Genomic DNA, 15,390 nt, shown 5'->3' on the forward strand with positions numbered 1-15,390 from the left:
GTCGATTTTGGATTGAGCAACACTTGGAGGAACTCCTGAACCTGGCTGAATCAGGCTGCAGAGATTAACCCCCCCCGGCCTCCTTTAAGTTCTCACATTCTGTTTCTGAGCTGTTTCTGAGGTCTATAATGAAACATCTGACTGGAAATGAAAGAAAGCACCATGAAAACATCCATCGGACTGCAGAGTCTCGCAGAGGCTCTCACTTGTTTGTGAGTGGCAGCATCTCTACAGGCTGTTTGCACAGATGTTCAAAGACAAACTCTGCACATCTGGACTGCTGTTGGTGGGAAAACACCTCGGGGTGGCCCTACCTGTGGCCCCGAACCCAGAGGGCCCCCAGAGGCAACAACAAGAGCCAGGCCGGGTTTGTTTATCTGCTGCTCAGATCCAAAAAAAAAAAAAAAACATCTGAAGAAAATAATAATCACATGAAATTAATTTTTAGTTAATTTTAAGTTTTAATTAAATGATTAAAATTATTTGAGGAACTTCGAGTATTTCTTGTCAAAAACACAAACTTTCAGACTTTATCTGAAGCAAAAGTGTTAAACTGCACATAGTCTCTGTGTAAATGGACACCACACACACACACTCACACACACACTCACACCTGACCCCGCCCCTCCGGACCAGCCCCACTGCAGCAGCGAGCGCACTGTCTCGGAAGTTCCCCTCAGTTTGTTCCAGAGCCGAGCAGGACGGACCGGGTCCAGGACGCTGCTCATCCCGGACTGAAGCAACTCCTCGGGTCTTTTTCTCTTCTCAGCGGCGCGGCTCGGATCCGGACCCGCTGCTAGTCTCAGGGTCGGTTCCCCTGCACCAACGAGGATTTGAGGAAACCTGGAATCACTGCCTAAGTGTTTGCGCGTGGAGACCTTTTCTGTGGACACGCTCACAGACTGATTGATTGATTGATTGGCGGGCGGATCATGTGTCGGACTGTGTAGAGTCCAGGTGTCATCATGGACCTTCCTCTGCAGCTGCTGCTGATGATGATGATGGTGATGAAGGTGAGCGGAGCCGCTCTGAGGCCGCAGGTCAGTCAACTGAGTTTCTCAATGAAGCTCTGCAGAGTCCTGAATCTAAACTACTGACACCAGAACAGTTTTACCCTCAACTCGAGGTCTCTGTAATTCTTCTAAACTCTAATTAATCAATTAGTGACGTAACAGATCAATCATTTAACTTAAACTAAAAATAATGATTAATATGATTAAAACTTTCATCAGTTCAGACATTTCGGACTGTTTTCCTTCATGATGACAATAATCAATATCAATATTCAAATATTACTGAAGTAAAACACAGCTGGTGTTGAAAACAAACCAGTGAAATTCATCATCATTCTGTTATTTTACTGCTAATTTCCAGCTGTGGTTTTACTGTGAGGCCCTTCAGCTCTGCAGAGTCCACAGGAAGTAAAGACGTGAAAATGAAGTGAATGAAAACAGTATGAATAAAACATAAAACTACCAAAGAAACAGGACCAGACTCCTCCTCCTCCTCCTCCTCCTCCTCCTCCTCCTCGGAGTGTGAAAACATGCAACGTCAGGAGATCTGTCTCAATCCCAAATGATCCCAAAACAGATTCAAATTGTCAATAAACCGATATTGTGAGCTCAGCAGCAGACTGGAGCCAAGTGGAGGCTGAGAGTCTGCTGAAACGTCCCGCTTCAGGGGCCACAGCTGAAGATCACACCGTCCACTGAAAGGTCATCAGAGTCCTTTTCAGTCAGTCCAAACTGCCGAGGAGCTGCATCAGCCCGTCAGCAGTGTGGCCCCTCAGCTGTGTGGCCCCTCAGCTGTGTGGCCCCTCAGCTGTGTGGCCCCTCAGCAGTGTGGCCTGCCAGCTGTGTGGCCCCTCAGCTGTGTGGCCCCTCAGCTGTGTGGCCCCTCAGCAGTGTGGCCTGCCAGCAGTGTGGCCCCTCAGCAGTGTGGCCCTTCAGCAGTGTGGCCCCTCAGCAGTGTGGCCCTTCAGCAGTGTTGTTAGTGGAAATTAGAAATTAGAAATGATTCTTGATGTCAGGGGCCCAATAACATAAGAAAAACAAAATAATATTTTTACTTTGCTGCTTTCTTGGAGCGGTCTTACAGTTATTGTTATTATTCTGTTTTTGGCACTAAAGAATGATTTGAGTCTGGTTTCAGGTGTTTTTCATCCAAACTAACCACAAATGTCCCTTTAAAATTAAGACTTTCATATTTTTGTTTTTGTAGATGATGATCTGAAATCTGTTGCTAATAGATCCTTCACTCCACCACAATTTAGATTCTTTAGATTCTATGTATTTCTTATTTTTTTATTAGCATGAAAATAGAAAAGAAGCAGCCTGAAACATTTTCTCCGAACCAGCAGACGTGGCAGCGGACAGCTGTGAGCAGGTTAACACCTGCGTTCTCCTGCTGTGACGAGCTTTAATTACACAACTGGTCTCAGTTCAGGACATTTCTGTTGAAGGTCTCTGCTCGTTTGCTCGCCTCCAAGATGTTTAGACACAGAACAGGAAGTTAAAAGGCAGGAAGTCCTCAGGTCTTTACTCCAGCTGAGGTTCACAGTCAGTCTGGTTCAGTTTCTGTTGGTGGACGGATGTGGAGGCACAGAGGAGGTTCACATGTAGGTGAGAAGGAGGAGGAGGAGGGTGAGGAGGAGGAGGAGGAGGAGGGGGGATCAAAGGAGAAACACATGGAGGAATGAAAGAAAGTAAGATGGAAAAAAATACAGAAGAAAGAAAGAAGGAAGGAAGGAAGGAAGGAAGAGAGAAAAGAAAGAAAGAAAGAAAAGACAGAGACAGGCAGACAGACAGACAGACAGGCAGACACGAGGACAGACAGGCAGCCAGATGTGCTTCACATCTGTCCTGAATCAGTCTGCTGCCACGTCTCAAACTCTGCACTCTGCTTTTCTGCTGACTCTGAAACAGCTCGACTGTTTTTCTTCTGTCCGTCAAATCGAAGCTCCACCAATCAGACGAAGGTCTTCGTTCCCCTGAGAGACCAACTTTCACTTCATCCCGAACTGACCCAGAAATGAACATCGATTCAAAGAGCAGACTGTTTTCAGCTGTCATCGTTAGCTTCCTCGTGCTGTTAGCATGTAGCACAATGTGAAGCTCTGTGATTGGATGTTTGGGTGAAATGCACCTTGGGAGTCATTTAATGGTTTGTCTGTCCTGCTTCTTGTAGCTTCGACTCTTTGTGTTAATCCAAACTGCGAGCGACAGTTTGATGGCAGCAGCCTCTAGTGGACGTTGGAGGAAGTGACACCTCTTTCATTTTGGAGGATGTGATCGGTTAAAGATTCTGGTGTTTTTCAGACTTCTGGCAGCAGCAGAGTGACGGAGACGTTTGGAGGAACGAGAAGCAAACGCTACGCCATCAACCCTGTGGGACACAAGTGGACTCACCACAACCTCACCTACAGGTGGAGCTCACGCACCAACCAGAAGCTCTGAAGCATCGCAGGCGAACAAAACTTCATTCAACATGAACTTCAAGTGTCAAAAGTACCAAAATCCAAAAAGAGCAGAACATTTCTCACCTGTTATTACTGAACAGGTGACGTCAGTCGAGCTAATTATAAACTGTTTATTGATCAGCTGTCAGATCAATACAGAAGAGGAGAAGTATAAAATATTATCAGATGGAAACACAAGTACAAGTACTACAAAATTGTACTGGAGTAAATACAGTGCTTGAATAAATGTACTTAGTTACAGTCCAGCACTGCCTGCACTGGTCTGTGGGTCTGGAGGCTGAATCATTACATGAACCTCAGGACACCTGCTTCTCTTCTTTACCTGTGGAGCATGAAGTTCACCTGATCTCCTGTTTGAACTGCAGCGTTAGTGGATGCTAATCAGCTGATTATCATTATTATGATCATTATTAATGACTGAGTCTCATTTCAGTGTTCTTATATTTCATTCAGTAGCAGGTGAACAGGTGAGTGGGACAGGTGAGCGCAGCTCTTTCAGCACAGAGAGCCTGAGCGGCTGATTGAATTGAACTGATTGAGCTGAATCGTTCCGTTGAATGCTCTCTGATTGGCTGGCAGGGGAGTGTTCTAACCCTGAACTCTTCCTCCAAGGAAGTGAACCGCCAAGATCGGCCAATCAAACGATTCATATCACAGTCTGTCACTCAGCCTGAGAGCCTTCACTCAGGGCAACAAAACCCACTGATTAGAGCTTCATTTACCAACAACCCGTCTGTCTGCCTGCCTGTCTGTCTCTTTGTTTCTCTGTCTGTGTGTCTCTCTCTGCCTGTCTCTCTGTCTGTCTCTGTCTACCTGTTTCTCTCTCTGTCTGTCTATCTCTCTCTCTGTCTGTCTCTCTGCCTGTCTGTTTCTGTCTGTCTCTCTGCCTGTCTCTCTCTCTCTCTCTCTGTCTCTGTCTTTGTCTCTGCCTGTCTGTCTCTCTGTCTGTCTCTCTGCCTGTCTGTCTGTCTCTGTATGTCTGTCTGTCTATCTGTCTCTCTGTCTCTCTCTGTCTCTCTCTGTCTCTGTCTCTCTCTGTCTCTGTCTCTCTGCCTGTCTCTCTCTCTCTCTGTCTTTGTCTCTGCCTGTCTGTCTCTCTGCCTGTCTGTCTGTCTCTGTATGTCTGTTTGTCTGTCTGTCTCTCTCTGTCTCTGTCTCTCTGTCTGTCTGTCTGTCTGTCTATCTGTCTCTCTGTCTCTGTCTGTCTCTCTGCCTGTCTGTCTGTCTCTCTGTCTGTCTCTCTGCCTGTCTGTCTGTCTGTCTACCTGTCTCTCTGTCTCTGTCTGTCTGTCTCTGTCTGTCTGTCTCTCTCTCTGTCTCTGTCTGTCTGCCTGTCTGTCTCTCTGCCTGTCTCTCTGCCTGTCTCTCTGCCTGTCTGTCTGTGTTCAGGATCACAGTGTTTCCTAACACACTGAATGTCGAGGACACCAGGAAGGCCATCAGCATCGCCTTCACTAAGTGGAGCGACGTGTCTCCGCTGACCTTCACTGAGGTTACCGATGGCAACGCCACCACTGACATCACCATCGGTAGGCGTGGTCTAAATCAACACAGAGAAACCAAGACAGAGAACAATTAATGATGATAATGTGGTTTTAAAATCTGAACAACACCCATCATGTGTTTTCTGTGTGTGTGTGTGTGCATGTGTGTGTGCATGTGTGTGTGCGTGTGTGTGTGTGTGTGTGTGTGTGTGTGTGTGTGTGTGTGTGTGTGTGTGTCTGTGTGCGTGCGTGTGTCTGTGTGTGTGTGTGTGTGTGTGTGTGTGTGTGTTAGGTTTCTACACCTTTAACCACACTGACTGCTGGTGGTCTCCTCTCCACCCTTGTTTCGACGGGCTGAACGGTGAGCTGGCTCACGCCTTCCTGCCGCCGCGAGGGGAAATTCACTTTGACAATCACGAGTTCTGGATCCTCGGCAAGTCCAGATTCAGCTGGAAACAAGGTAACTGTACTGCAGTAGAAGTAGTGGGAGTACTACAATCAGCGGAGGGGGCAGTAGTCCAAAGTGAAGCAGCCAGAGACTCTGAAGCTGAGAACGAACAGATAAATGAAGACGTGATCACCTGATACGAAGCAGTCAGAGACGCAGGTGTTGTCATGTGACTGCAGGGGTGTGGCTGAACGACCTGGTCCAGGTGGCGGCTCATGAGATCGGCCACGCTCTCGGTCTGTGGCACTCCAGAGATCCTCAGGCTCTGATGCATCCCAACGCCACCTACACCGGCCAGAGGAACATCGCCCAGGACGACGTCTGGGGCATCCAGAGACTCTACGGTAAACTTCTTATCTTATCTTATCTTATCTTATCTTATCTTATCTTATCTTATCTCATCTATTACTGGATTCTGGCAGACAGACGATGATTTTTATCCACCTAAAAACTGGAAGACAGTTCAGGACAACAGCTTGACCAACACCACCTGCTGACGGTGCTGACTTACTACACCTCTGTGGCTCAAGCTGAGCCTAATAAACCTCAGATCACGCTCTCCAGTAAACTGTCCAATTACCTGAGCCGAACTGGACAGGTCAGGGGAACCTGTTTGGGGTCATCCGGAGATGCACCTGCGCTCGCTGAGTGACTGTCCTCGCTAGGGCCCGCCCACACCGCCGGGTCGGTCAAACGTCCTGACCCCTAAACTACGTGGACGGTTCATAGTCAGGTGCTCCTTCGCCAACCTCGCCAGCATTGTCAACACTTCCTGTGGTCGTTCAGCCGTGAAGGTGTCGGGTGGTCTCTGCCGATCAATAACGATCAATGATTCAAAGTTCAGCTCAGTTCACGCGGTGCTCCATCAATTCCCTTCAATTAGGACATTACAATAGAAAAAAATACATGTTAATACATTTACTCAAGTTCTGTACTTAAATACAACCTGAGGTACTTGTACATCACATGAATATTTCCATTTTCCGATATTCGATACTATTCTGTACCACCAACTGTAGCTGCTGGTTTACTCGTCAGATTTAAATTATTCTCATTTAATGACAGGTCTGTACTTCTACTCATGTGAAGTTTTAAATGCAGGACTTTGACTTGTATCAGAGTATTTCTACATTGCAGTAGTACTTTCAGTCTGGGCTCTTGCCCAGGGGCCCCTGAGGGTTTTGTCATGACCTGTGCTCTGCACGCCAGGTTTTGTTAAGTTTCCCATTGTGTGTTGTCTTTGTCTGGGTTTTCTCACATCCTGTTTTATTTTGAAGGTTCATGTTATGTGTCTTGGTCTACTTTACTTCCTGTGTTTTCCCTCCCTTGTGATTGAACGATTGTTTCCACCTGTGTGTCATTAGTGTTTCCTCCTTGTGTATTTAAGTCTGTGTCTTCCCCCCAGTCTTTGTTGGGTCGTTGTCTGCGTCATCTTGCCTTCTGCGTTCCCTAGCCATCTAAGAGTATAACCATAACCATAACCATAGCCATAAACATAGCCATAGCCTTAGCCTTAGCCTTAGCCTTAGCCCCATAGTGAGTGTTCTTCGTTGTGTTTCTTTGTTCATGTCTGCACCGTGATTGTCTCCCTGGTTTGTCTTTGTCTCTTTTTTGCCGCAGTTCTAGTAAGTTTGTTTCTTGTCTTGTTTTATGTTAGTGTTCCACCGTCCTTAGTGTTGTCTGCGTTTCCCTTGTTAGTTTGAGTTCCATGCCATGTTCCTTTCATGAGTGTTATTTGTTTATAATTTAGTTTCTGTTTTCCTTTCATAGTTATAGTATAGTTCTCCTCGTTAAGAGCGATTTCCTGTTTGATTACTTTTGTTATTTAGATTCTTGTTCCTCCGTTTGCTTCGAGTGTATTTTGAGTTGTTAGTTTTTCTTATCTAGTTCTTTTAGTTGGTCAGTTCCGTTTTTCACAGCCCTTTGTTTTCCTCCTTCGGGAGCGTTTTTGGTTTTCTAGTTTTGTAGCCGTAGTGCTTTAGTCTAATTTGTTTTTGTTCTTTACCCGCGCCACTGCCTGAGTTTGTTCCAAGTCTTGTCTTTGTCTGAAGCCCAGCTGCTGTCTGTGTTAGTAAGTTTCTTGTGTTGTCACGGTCTTGTCTGTAGCTCCGTTGTGTTGCGTGTTAGTGTTTCCCGGTGTTGCCCTCATGTTATGTGTAATCCCTTGACCCTAGTGTGTTGATTCACAGTTACCTGAGTTTTGGTTTTCCTTGGTGTCCCTTGTGTTAAATAAATTCGTTTTTTTGAGCTGCTGGAACTGCAAATTTCTCTTTGGAGATTAATAAAGTATCTATCTAAATGATATCTACGTCCTTGTGTCTGCACCTGGGTTCAACCCATAGTTCCCCCCTTACATCCTATCCTCCCTGGGGGTTTGAGCACTTCTTCCAGCGCTGTCAGTCTGACAGTTGTTCCCTTCTGTTCGCAGGTTGTCTGGATAAGAAGCGAGTCTGTGACCCCTGGGCTCGACTCGGCTTCTGCGAGCGGAGGAAGACCTTCATGAAGAAGAACTGTCCTCTGCGCTGCGACCTGTGCTACGGTGAGACGACAGGTTCAGGTTCAGTTTCATTCTGCAGCCTTCATGTTTGAACAGAAGCCTGATTCTCTGTCTGAGGTTTGTCTGTTTGTCTCACCGCCTCTGGTATGACGCTCATTTCCTGTCCTCCAGAGCCGCTGGAAGCGGTCGCCACGCCGACGCCGCCTCCGGCCAACGTCAAGATCAAGATGGTTCCCCGGGGGAAGGTGGTGGGTTTCCGCTGCGGAACCAAAAACCCCCGCTCACCGCCCAAAGTCAGGTCAGCTGATCAGTACTAAACACTGAGTCTGAAACAAGTACCAGACCGAGCAGAGTCCAGGGGGGTCTGACCCTCATCCAGAACCCAGAGACTCAGTTAACTGTGCTGAGTATTAACATCTGAGAGGCTTTGATGCAGCTCTGAATACGATGACGAGCTGTAAACAGATTCATGAGGTGAAGTCAGCGTTTGAAATCTCATGTTTGATCTTGGAAACAGCAGCTTCTCAACACAACTAAACTGTTGTTTCCAGAGCTTTCAACCATCCCCAGGCCTTCTTCAGCAGAAAGAGTTGCTCCGTCGTCCTGGAGATGATTCAGTTGTTATCATGTGACCTGAGTAGGCCCATGGAGTAAGGGGGGGGGGGGGGGGGGGGGGGGGGGGGGGGGGGGGTAATATGAGGGCGAGCCGGTAACCCTGAAGGTGCAGATACACTGAAAACAAAAAGCCAAGAAAAGATTTATTTTTGAACTTTTCTGTTATTTGACATGGTCACATTTTTTCAGATGGGCTTCAAACAACATGACCTGCAACATAAATACACAAAGAGTCGCTGCAACCTTTCCTGCTGTCTGAACCGGCTGTGAAAGGATCTCTTCCTGAAGCTTCACTTTCCACAAAAATCTGACAAACATTTGTGAACTCAGACTCTCTGAGGTCCAAACAGACTTACGTCCAGTGTCCATGTCGGTTTGGACTGAACCTTTGACCTGTACTTTACTACAAGGAGTAAAGGGATGACAGTAAAAATGAGGGTCCTGCTCGCGGCCCCCGGGACTGTGGGTCTTCATTACAGCCACAACATGAAAGTGTGACAGAACAAAACTCTTCCTGGTGGTTTTGTATATTTTCACAGTGGTCGAGGAAAGGAGACCAACCGACCAATGTCCTCAAACCAGAACAACCTCATTTCATCTGTTTTCTTTCCCGTTCTGTCTCCCCAGCTGGTATAAAGACGGCGAACAGATCCTGACCTCCATCCCCGGCTACATCATCATGAAGGACAGGGACCTCCGCATTGTCGCAAACGAGTTCAACGAGGGCGTCTACACCTGCCGCATCCATCGACGGGGGGACGTCGTGTCCGCCAACTCGTGGGCCATCCGACTGAAACCAGAGGAGCCGTCCAATGTCTGAGGACATCACCAGGGACGGAGTCATGGAGAACAGAACCATAAATGTAGTGATGAAGGGACGTTTGTGAGCAACACTCAGTATGATTGGAGGTCTGTGGAGACGCAGAAGATCAGATGCTCAGTGTTTGATCTGGAACAGGTGTTTCTGATGGTTTGTTCTCACACAAGGTGTTCTGTGCCTCAGCTGGACTTAATTCTGCTACTGCTGCAACAACTCATGGTGAAAACAGGCTTTGAAAGGGTCCAGATGGTTAACTTGTGGCAGCTCTGTGGTAAAAACGTCTTCTCCTTGTAATCCTCCAGGCGTGATGTCATGTACCCATAATCCTGCAGGACGTTATTTACCCGTAAAAATCTTGGCATGACGTCATGTCCTTGTAATCCTCCTCCAGGATGTCGTGTTCCCATGATCCTGTGCGACATCAGGTTATAATCCCGGCGGTTCTCTCAGCAGGGTGTCATGTCTCCGTAATCCTCCTGGGTTGAGGTGTTCCTGCAAACAGCTCCACAGGAATCTGATGATGGAGTGTCATGTACCCATAATCCTCTCTGATGTCATGTGCAATCATGTACCTTAATCTCACAGGACGCTATCTCCCTGTAATCATTTTGGCAGGATGTGGGATGCCATGTACCCAAAACCCTTCAGAACCTCTTGTACCTCTTGAAACGCTCACGGCATGATGTCACGTCCCCATAAGTATCGTTGTCCTCATGATGATGCAGGATGTCATGGACCTGAAGTCCTTATGGCGTCGTGTTATGTCCTCATGAGGATGACGTCATGTCCTCGTTAACTTCCTGTAGCATGTCATTTACCTGTAAGCCTTTTATCATCACAGCATGATGTCATGTACCAGTAATGTCCAGGTGGAACATCACGTCAGTGATGCGATGTTCCTGTAATCGTCTTGTTGGGACGTCATGTCCTAACCCTCCTGATGGGATGTCGTGTATGTCTGTCTGTTTACGGCAAACCAAAAGGAGGTAAACGGTCATCATTTATAACCAACAACAGAGACAAAACTAGAAATGCAAATGAAGCAAAAGGAGTTTATTTTCTACCAAACTGAGCTGTTTAATCTGAGCCCCTAACCCTCGCTACCGTCTAACTGCTATCACAGTAGATTAATGAGATAAATGCCCAGCTGGGCACCCGTCCGGTGACCTGTGACCTTTAACTGCTTTCATCTCCAGCTTTGACTTTCGTCTTGCAGATAGTCGCCTCCAGTTGCCACAGTCGGTATTGCAGATCATGTGACGTCTACTGGACTCAATCATTACAAAAGAGGTGACTGTAAAACAGAAATATTTCCCCTGAAGGGACTTCCTGTTTTATCAGAAGCCACGAGAGTGAAGAAAGTTAAAATGTGACAAAGAGCTGCATCAGGCGGGCAGGAAGCCAAACCACCTGAGACCCTCTGTTCTCTCCGGTCCAAAACAGAGAAGCCAGGAAATGAACGAGGAGCCATCTTTCTTCTCTTATTGAATGCTCAGAATCAGATTTCTGTTAGAACACTTGAACTGTCAGCTGACTGGACTGAACCTGTGACCTTCTGTTTACACACGAGGACTGAGTTGTGTGGTTTTAATGCTGTTTTTTTATTATTTCTCACTGTGATACAACATGAGCAGGTACATCAGGACATGATGAACGGTGATCTGATAGCAGGTTCCAGGTTGATTAAACACCTGGATTTACTAAACTGGAAGGTTAACTAATCCCACCTTCCTCTTATTTTATGATGAAGATCAATGCAGCGCTGACGGTTCATCAGCTGAACGCGGCCGTGCTGCTCGCTCTGTTTTCAGGCTGCTGAGTCCTGCAGTTCAGACTCCAGTCCAGCACCACGTGGACATGTTCAGAGTCCTTCATGTAGAGGCGTGGACCGTCACAGACCGTAACCATCGTTCCCAGTAACTCTGATAAACTGGATGCTAGCTGTGTTTTTGTCCTGATAGATTTAACACTTTGAGTTTTCATACAAATAAGAACCGTCCTCTAAACCTCGTCAGCTGTTTGAATCTCCACTGATGAAACTGTTTGTCTGTCTGCGGTTCAGCATCAGTGCTGCAAACTGAACCGTTACAGTCATTCTGTCCTTTACTGGTTTTACTACATCAGCAGGAACATTTACTTCGTATTTTAAATCCCGCTGTGATTAATCTGATGTATTTGAAGCTGCAGTGAGGAAATGTTAAAGATCCCCTGCAGACGTTTTACGATCTTTATAAAACACTCGTTTGTTTCTGATCTGCTTCATTTCTTCATGGGTCGGTCAATCCATCGACGCTGTTCAGGCTTCAGGTTTCTACAGCCCACATGAAGCTGAATACTGGACCGGGATGAGCTTCCAAACTGTCTGTGAAGTCACAAAGTGAGCTCGGAGGCCCGGCGCTTTGAAACTGGATTTTTAATAGATGTAAATGATGAAAGTTCATCTGTTTCAAACAGTTAGAGCAAAGTAAAACAGTCAGAAAACAAAGTCGCTTCCTGGACTGAGCACAGAAACCAAAGCTAAAGGAAGCCAGGATGCTCCTCGTTAGCCTAGCATAAAGAGCAGCACATCAACATCACATCAAAAGATACTTTAAAGCATAAAGAAGAAAAAACGTGAACTTTCATGATGAATAAGATGATATTTATTTAAAAAGGATCATATTTGTTGCCCATGATTTCACTCCCCGCCAACACCTGAAGGACGCAGCGAGGAATCGAAGGATCGACTCTCACGACTCGATTGGTCTCACAGCCGCTACTCAGACAGCTCCATCTGCTGGAGCAACAGAGGTACTGCCACAGTTACCTTCATCATCACACACACACACACACGCAGGGGCTTGAATCATGAAACACAAACATCTTCATCTTCATAATGAAACTTTATTACATGAGCATGATCGTTCAGGTGAAGCTGCACACAGTGCAGACACACCTGTCAGCACCTCCAAACCTTCTGATTCAAAAGACCTTCATCTCATTTCCACTGAGGAGGAGGAGGAGGAAGATCAGCACATCTGGAATGTGACAAAGACTCCAGAAATACTGGACAGAACAGACAGAAGCAGAACGAGTAGAAACTCGAACCTTATTTTGGTCTGAGTGAAAGTTTACAGGAGCAGGTTGGACTATGACCCCTCCCCCCACCTGTTGTACTGATAAAGTGTAATCAGTGGGGGTGGAGTCAGAGCACAGGTAAACAGAGAAAGGCACATGTATGGCTTGTTCACAGGGCGGAGAAACGCTGTGAGAAGGTCAGCGGGCAGCGGCAGGAACTAAGCAGATAACAGAGTAAACACTGTTCAGGGGTGGGGGCAGTTTTCAGGGGTGGGGGCAGTTTTCAGGGGTCCGTTTGGTTGTTTCTGCAGACATGTGTCAGAGTTCAGGAATGTTTTGGTCAGTTTTGGGGGGTCACGCCGGTCAGCGCTCACAGCTCCGTCGTCGTCGTCGTCACCGCTTTCAGCTGCTCGCCGTCGTAGCCCCACCCCCTGCCGGTGACATCTACATGCCCATCCTGATGCTCTGGATGATCTGGAAAATGGCTGCAGAGACACAAACATCACAGATTCTCATCACTGACTGATCCGACAGTTATTTCCTGTGATTGATCATCTGGGATCTAAAAATGTTTCTGATTGATAATCGATGGACGTCTCGGCGCTGACACACAGGAGCTCCTGCTCAGGTGTTTTATGGACACTGACGTGAATCCATGTTGTTACTGTGATACATATGATATAATAACATCAGTAAGAACTCGGCTGATTAATGTTCTAATCAATGTTTTATTACAGATCCATTAATCACCAATAAATGACTCCGATGACGACGTCAGTAACAACGTGTGATGATAAACTTTAAAAAGTTGTGCATCGTGTGAACAGCTGGACTTTGATCAGTTTCAGCTCTTTAACACAGAGTGAGACCTCCGTCCACTAACTGATCTTTGTCTCATATAAACACCTGAAAGGCAGCAGGTGTGTTTATTGATCCGTGTTTGTGGAGTCGAGGTGACACACAGAGAGCAGACTGACACTTCTGCTGCTCCATTAGCCCCGCCCCGTCTCTGACATCAGAGGGGGGGGGGGTCCACAGTCACAACAGGTGAGGTTACATTTAAAGCAGCTGTTTTAGGTTAATGAACGCCTCGGATCATTTACTGTAACGTCACTTCTGTTTAATGCTGTTAAAAAATGTAAAAATCGTTTGATCGAATAACAAACGTGTGACACAAATGACGCGTTCGACGTGTTTCAGAGTCAACGGATGAGAAATTACAGAAAATGACAGTCTGTCTGTCAGTCTGACTTTAATTTGGTGGAAAATGAAGAACTCTGCTGCGTTCTGAAGAAGTGATGAGTTGACGTCGTGGTTAGAAGACGAGAGTGAAGACAACGTTGGACATGAATGAAGAGGAGAGGAGCGTTCAAACTGCAGACAGGAAGTGGCTTTTAGGATTGGTGTGAGTTACAGAAGAAGAAGAAGACTCACCTGATCCACAGACGACAAAGACGAAGAGCGCGAGCAGCCAGGGACCCACACCTTTGTCCTCGGTCATGTTCCTCTGAAACACAGCAGATCCACCAGCGTGAGCACTGATCACTGAGTATTTAAAGCTTCAGGTAATCATTTGGTTAATATGTGGAAACACACAGCAGACCAGCTTAAATCTGACTGATCTCAGGTCTGTTTTCTGATTGATCAACTCATTATTTCAATAAAATCAATCTCTTTCACATATCTGAAAGTTTTCTAATGATTAACACACAGAATTGATCAATTCACAGTAAAAATGATCAGCCCCTGATCAATACTGAAACCATTCATTGATCCATATGTTCACTGTGCCCTCAGTTTGGTGCCTCAGGCTCCTTCAATCCTTCTGTTAACCAGCCAGATTTTCTTGGTATGAATGATTATTGATCGCTTCCTGTGAACCGATCAGAGGATTTGAACAGATATCAGGAGCTCATCAGAGGTGTAAACTGGGCTCGACTGGGCCTGGACTGGTTTAGAACGGGTTCAGATTTGGAGAAAGCCCTCGGCCTGAACCAGATCGGTGTCTCGGTGTCTCTGATGCTGCTCGCAGGAACTCACCGTCGACTTCGCCACGTTTCCTCGCTGGGTGATGTTCTTGCTGTGTTTCTCGTTCGCCATGCGGATCCTCTGTTTGGCAACCATCTTGTTTTTTTCTTCTTTTCGTTGTTTTTTTCTTTGTTTTTGGAGACTTTTCTTCTTGTTTTTCTTCTTCTTCTTCTCTCTGTGATGTTTCCTCCTGCGGCTGACCGACTGGGAGCTTCTCTCTCTTGTCTACGTACTCAAAAGACTGAAGCCCCGCCCCCAGGCTACCGCAGGAACTTCCGCCTCCGCGTGAAGCTGACGTGTGCCAAATTAAACTTCCTGTGCGCTCTTTCAAAATTAAATCCACGTCCTGAAATCCTCCCACGTTCTTGCTAATGCCAAAATATATATGATTCATTTCACTATTCGGTTCGGCAAAGTCCGCATAAATACACTTACACAAATTGTAAAGTATTTCTAAATATCATCGTGCTGTGTCATTACAAGGCTTTCTTATAAGTACATCCTGCAGAAATGGTCAAAAACAGCCAAGCATCACATAATGTGTCACTATTTTGTTTTTTACTTATTTTTTAAAGAGTCATTTTTGTTACTTGCTGTATTTTGCTTATATTGATTATGATATAATTTCCCTGTCACAGGATTAATTTTGATCTTATGTTATTACATTCGTTATTGTATTTGCATTGTTCAAGCAGTGAATTGTCATTGTTGTAAGATGCTGTGAACCAGAATACACACTTATTTCTATAACAGTTATAGGTTTATTGCTAAATTTGGTAATTTTTAAGAACATTTCAAGCCATGTGCAAAAATGTGAAATTCTTGTCAAATTTTTGGCAGTATGTTTTTTATATGTATTTTTTTTCTTCCATATTTTTTTATAGTCCTTGTATAAAATGTACATATAGCCAATTTTTATCTTGTATTTTGTACTTTTCTATTTTGTTGCTATTCCTACAGCTA

The 15,390-nt window shown here is 45.8% G+C and overlaps 2 protein-coding genes across 2 annotated transcripts; one reads left to right on the forward strand and one right to left on the reverse strand.

The window, feature by feature from the left end:
- The first annotated feature begins 965 nt into the window (after positions 1-965).
- Positions 966-9,832, forward strand: mmp23bb (matrix metallopeptidase 23bb). The gene is made up of 8 exons (XM_041941344.1): positions 966-1,013; positions 3,318-3,424; positions 4,868-5,007; positions 5,255-5,422; positions 5,590-5,754; positions 7,839-7,949; positions 8,079-8,205; positions 9,150-9,832. The coding sequence occupies exons 1-8, from the start codon at positions 966-968 to the stop codon at positions 9,340-9,342; spliced, it is 1,059 nt and encodes a 352-aa protein (XP_041797278.1). The 3' UTR covers positions 9,343-9,832.
- Positions 9,833-12,209: 2,377 nt separating this feature from the next.
- On the reverse strand, positions 12,210-14,652 carry LOC121609185 (stress-associated endoplasmic reticulum protein 1-like). Its single transcript, XM_041940757.1, has 3 exons — positions 14,440-14,652; positions 13,834-13,906; positions 12,210-12,884 (listed from the first exon to the last, which is right to left on the reverse strand). The coding sequence occupies exons 1-3, from the start codon at positions 14,521-14,523 to the stop codon at positions 12,844-12,846; spliced, it is 198 nt and encodes a 65-aa protein (XP_041796691.1). The 5' UTR covers positions 14,524-14,652; the 3' UTR covers positions 12,210-12,843.
- Positions 14,653-15,390: the final 738 nt, after the last annotated feature.

This window comes from Chelmon rostratus, chromosome 7 (genome assembly GCF_017976325.1).
Source record: "Chelmon rostratus isolate fCheRos1 chromosome 7, fCheRos1.pri, whole genome shotgun sequence".
In the NCBI taxonomy this organism is placed as follows: domain Eukaryota; kingdom Metazoa; phylum Chordata; class Actinopteri; order Chaetodontiformes; family Chaetodontidae; genus Chelmon; species Chelmon rostratus.

Bases quoted from the DNA above. Each gene is read 5' to 3' on its own strand.
- mmp23bb (XM_041941344.1), top strand. From the start codon at position 966: ATGGACCTTCCTCTGCAGCTGCTGCTGATGATGATGATGGTGATGAAG. The intron at 5,008-5,254 runs GTAGGCGTGGTC...TGTGTGTGTTAG, and splicing joins CACCACTGACATCACCATCG to GTTTCTACACCTTTAACCAC. The intron at 5,755-7,838 runs GTAAACTTCTTA...TTCTGTTCGCAG, and splicing joins GGGCATCCAGAGACTCTACG to GTTGTCTGGATAAGAAGCGA.
- LOC121609185 (XM_041940757.1), bottom strand. From the start codon at position 14,523: ATGGTTGCCAAACAGAGGATCCGCATGGCGAACGAGAAACACAGCAAG. The intron at 13,907-14,439 runs GTGAGTTCCTGC...GCTGTGTTTCAG, and splicing joins GAAACGTGGCGAAGTCGACG to AGGAACATGACCGAGGACAA. The intron at 12,885-13,833 runs GTGAGTCTTCTT...GTGTCTCTGCAG, and splicing joins CTTTGTCGTCTGTGGATCAG to CCATTTTCCAGATCATCCAG.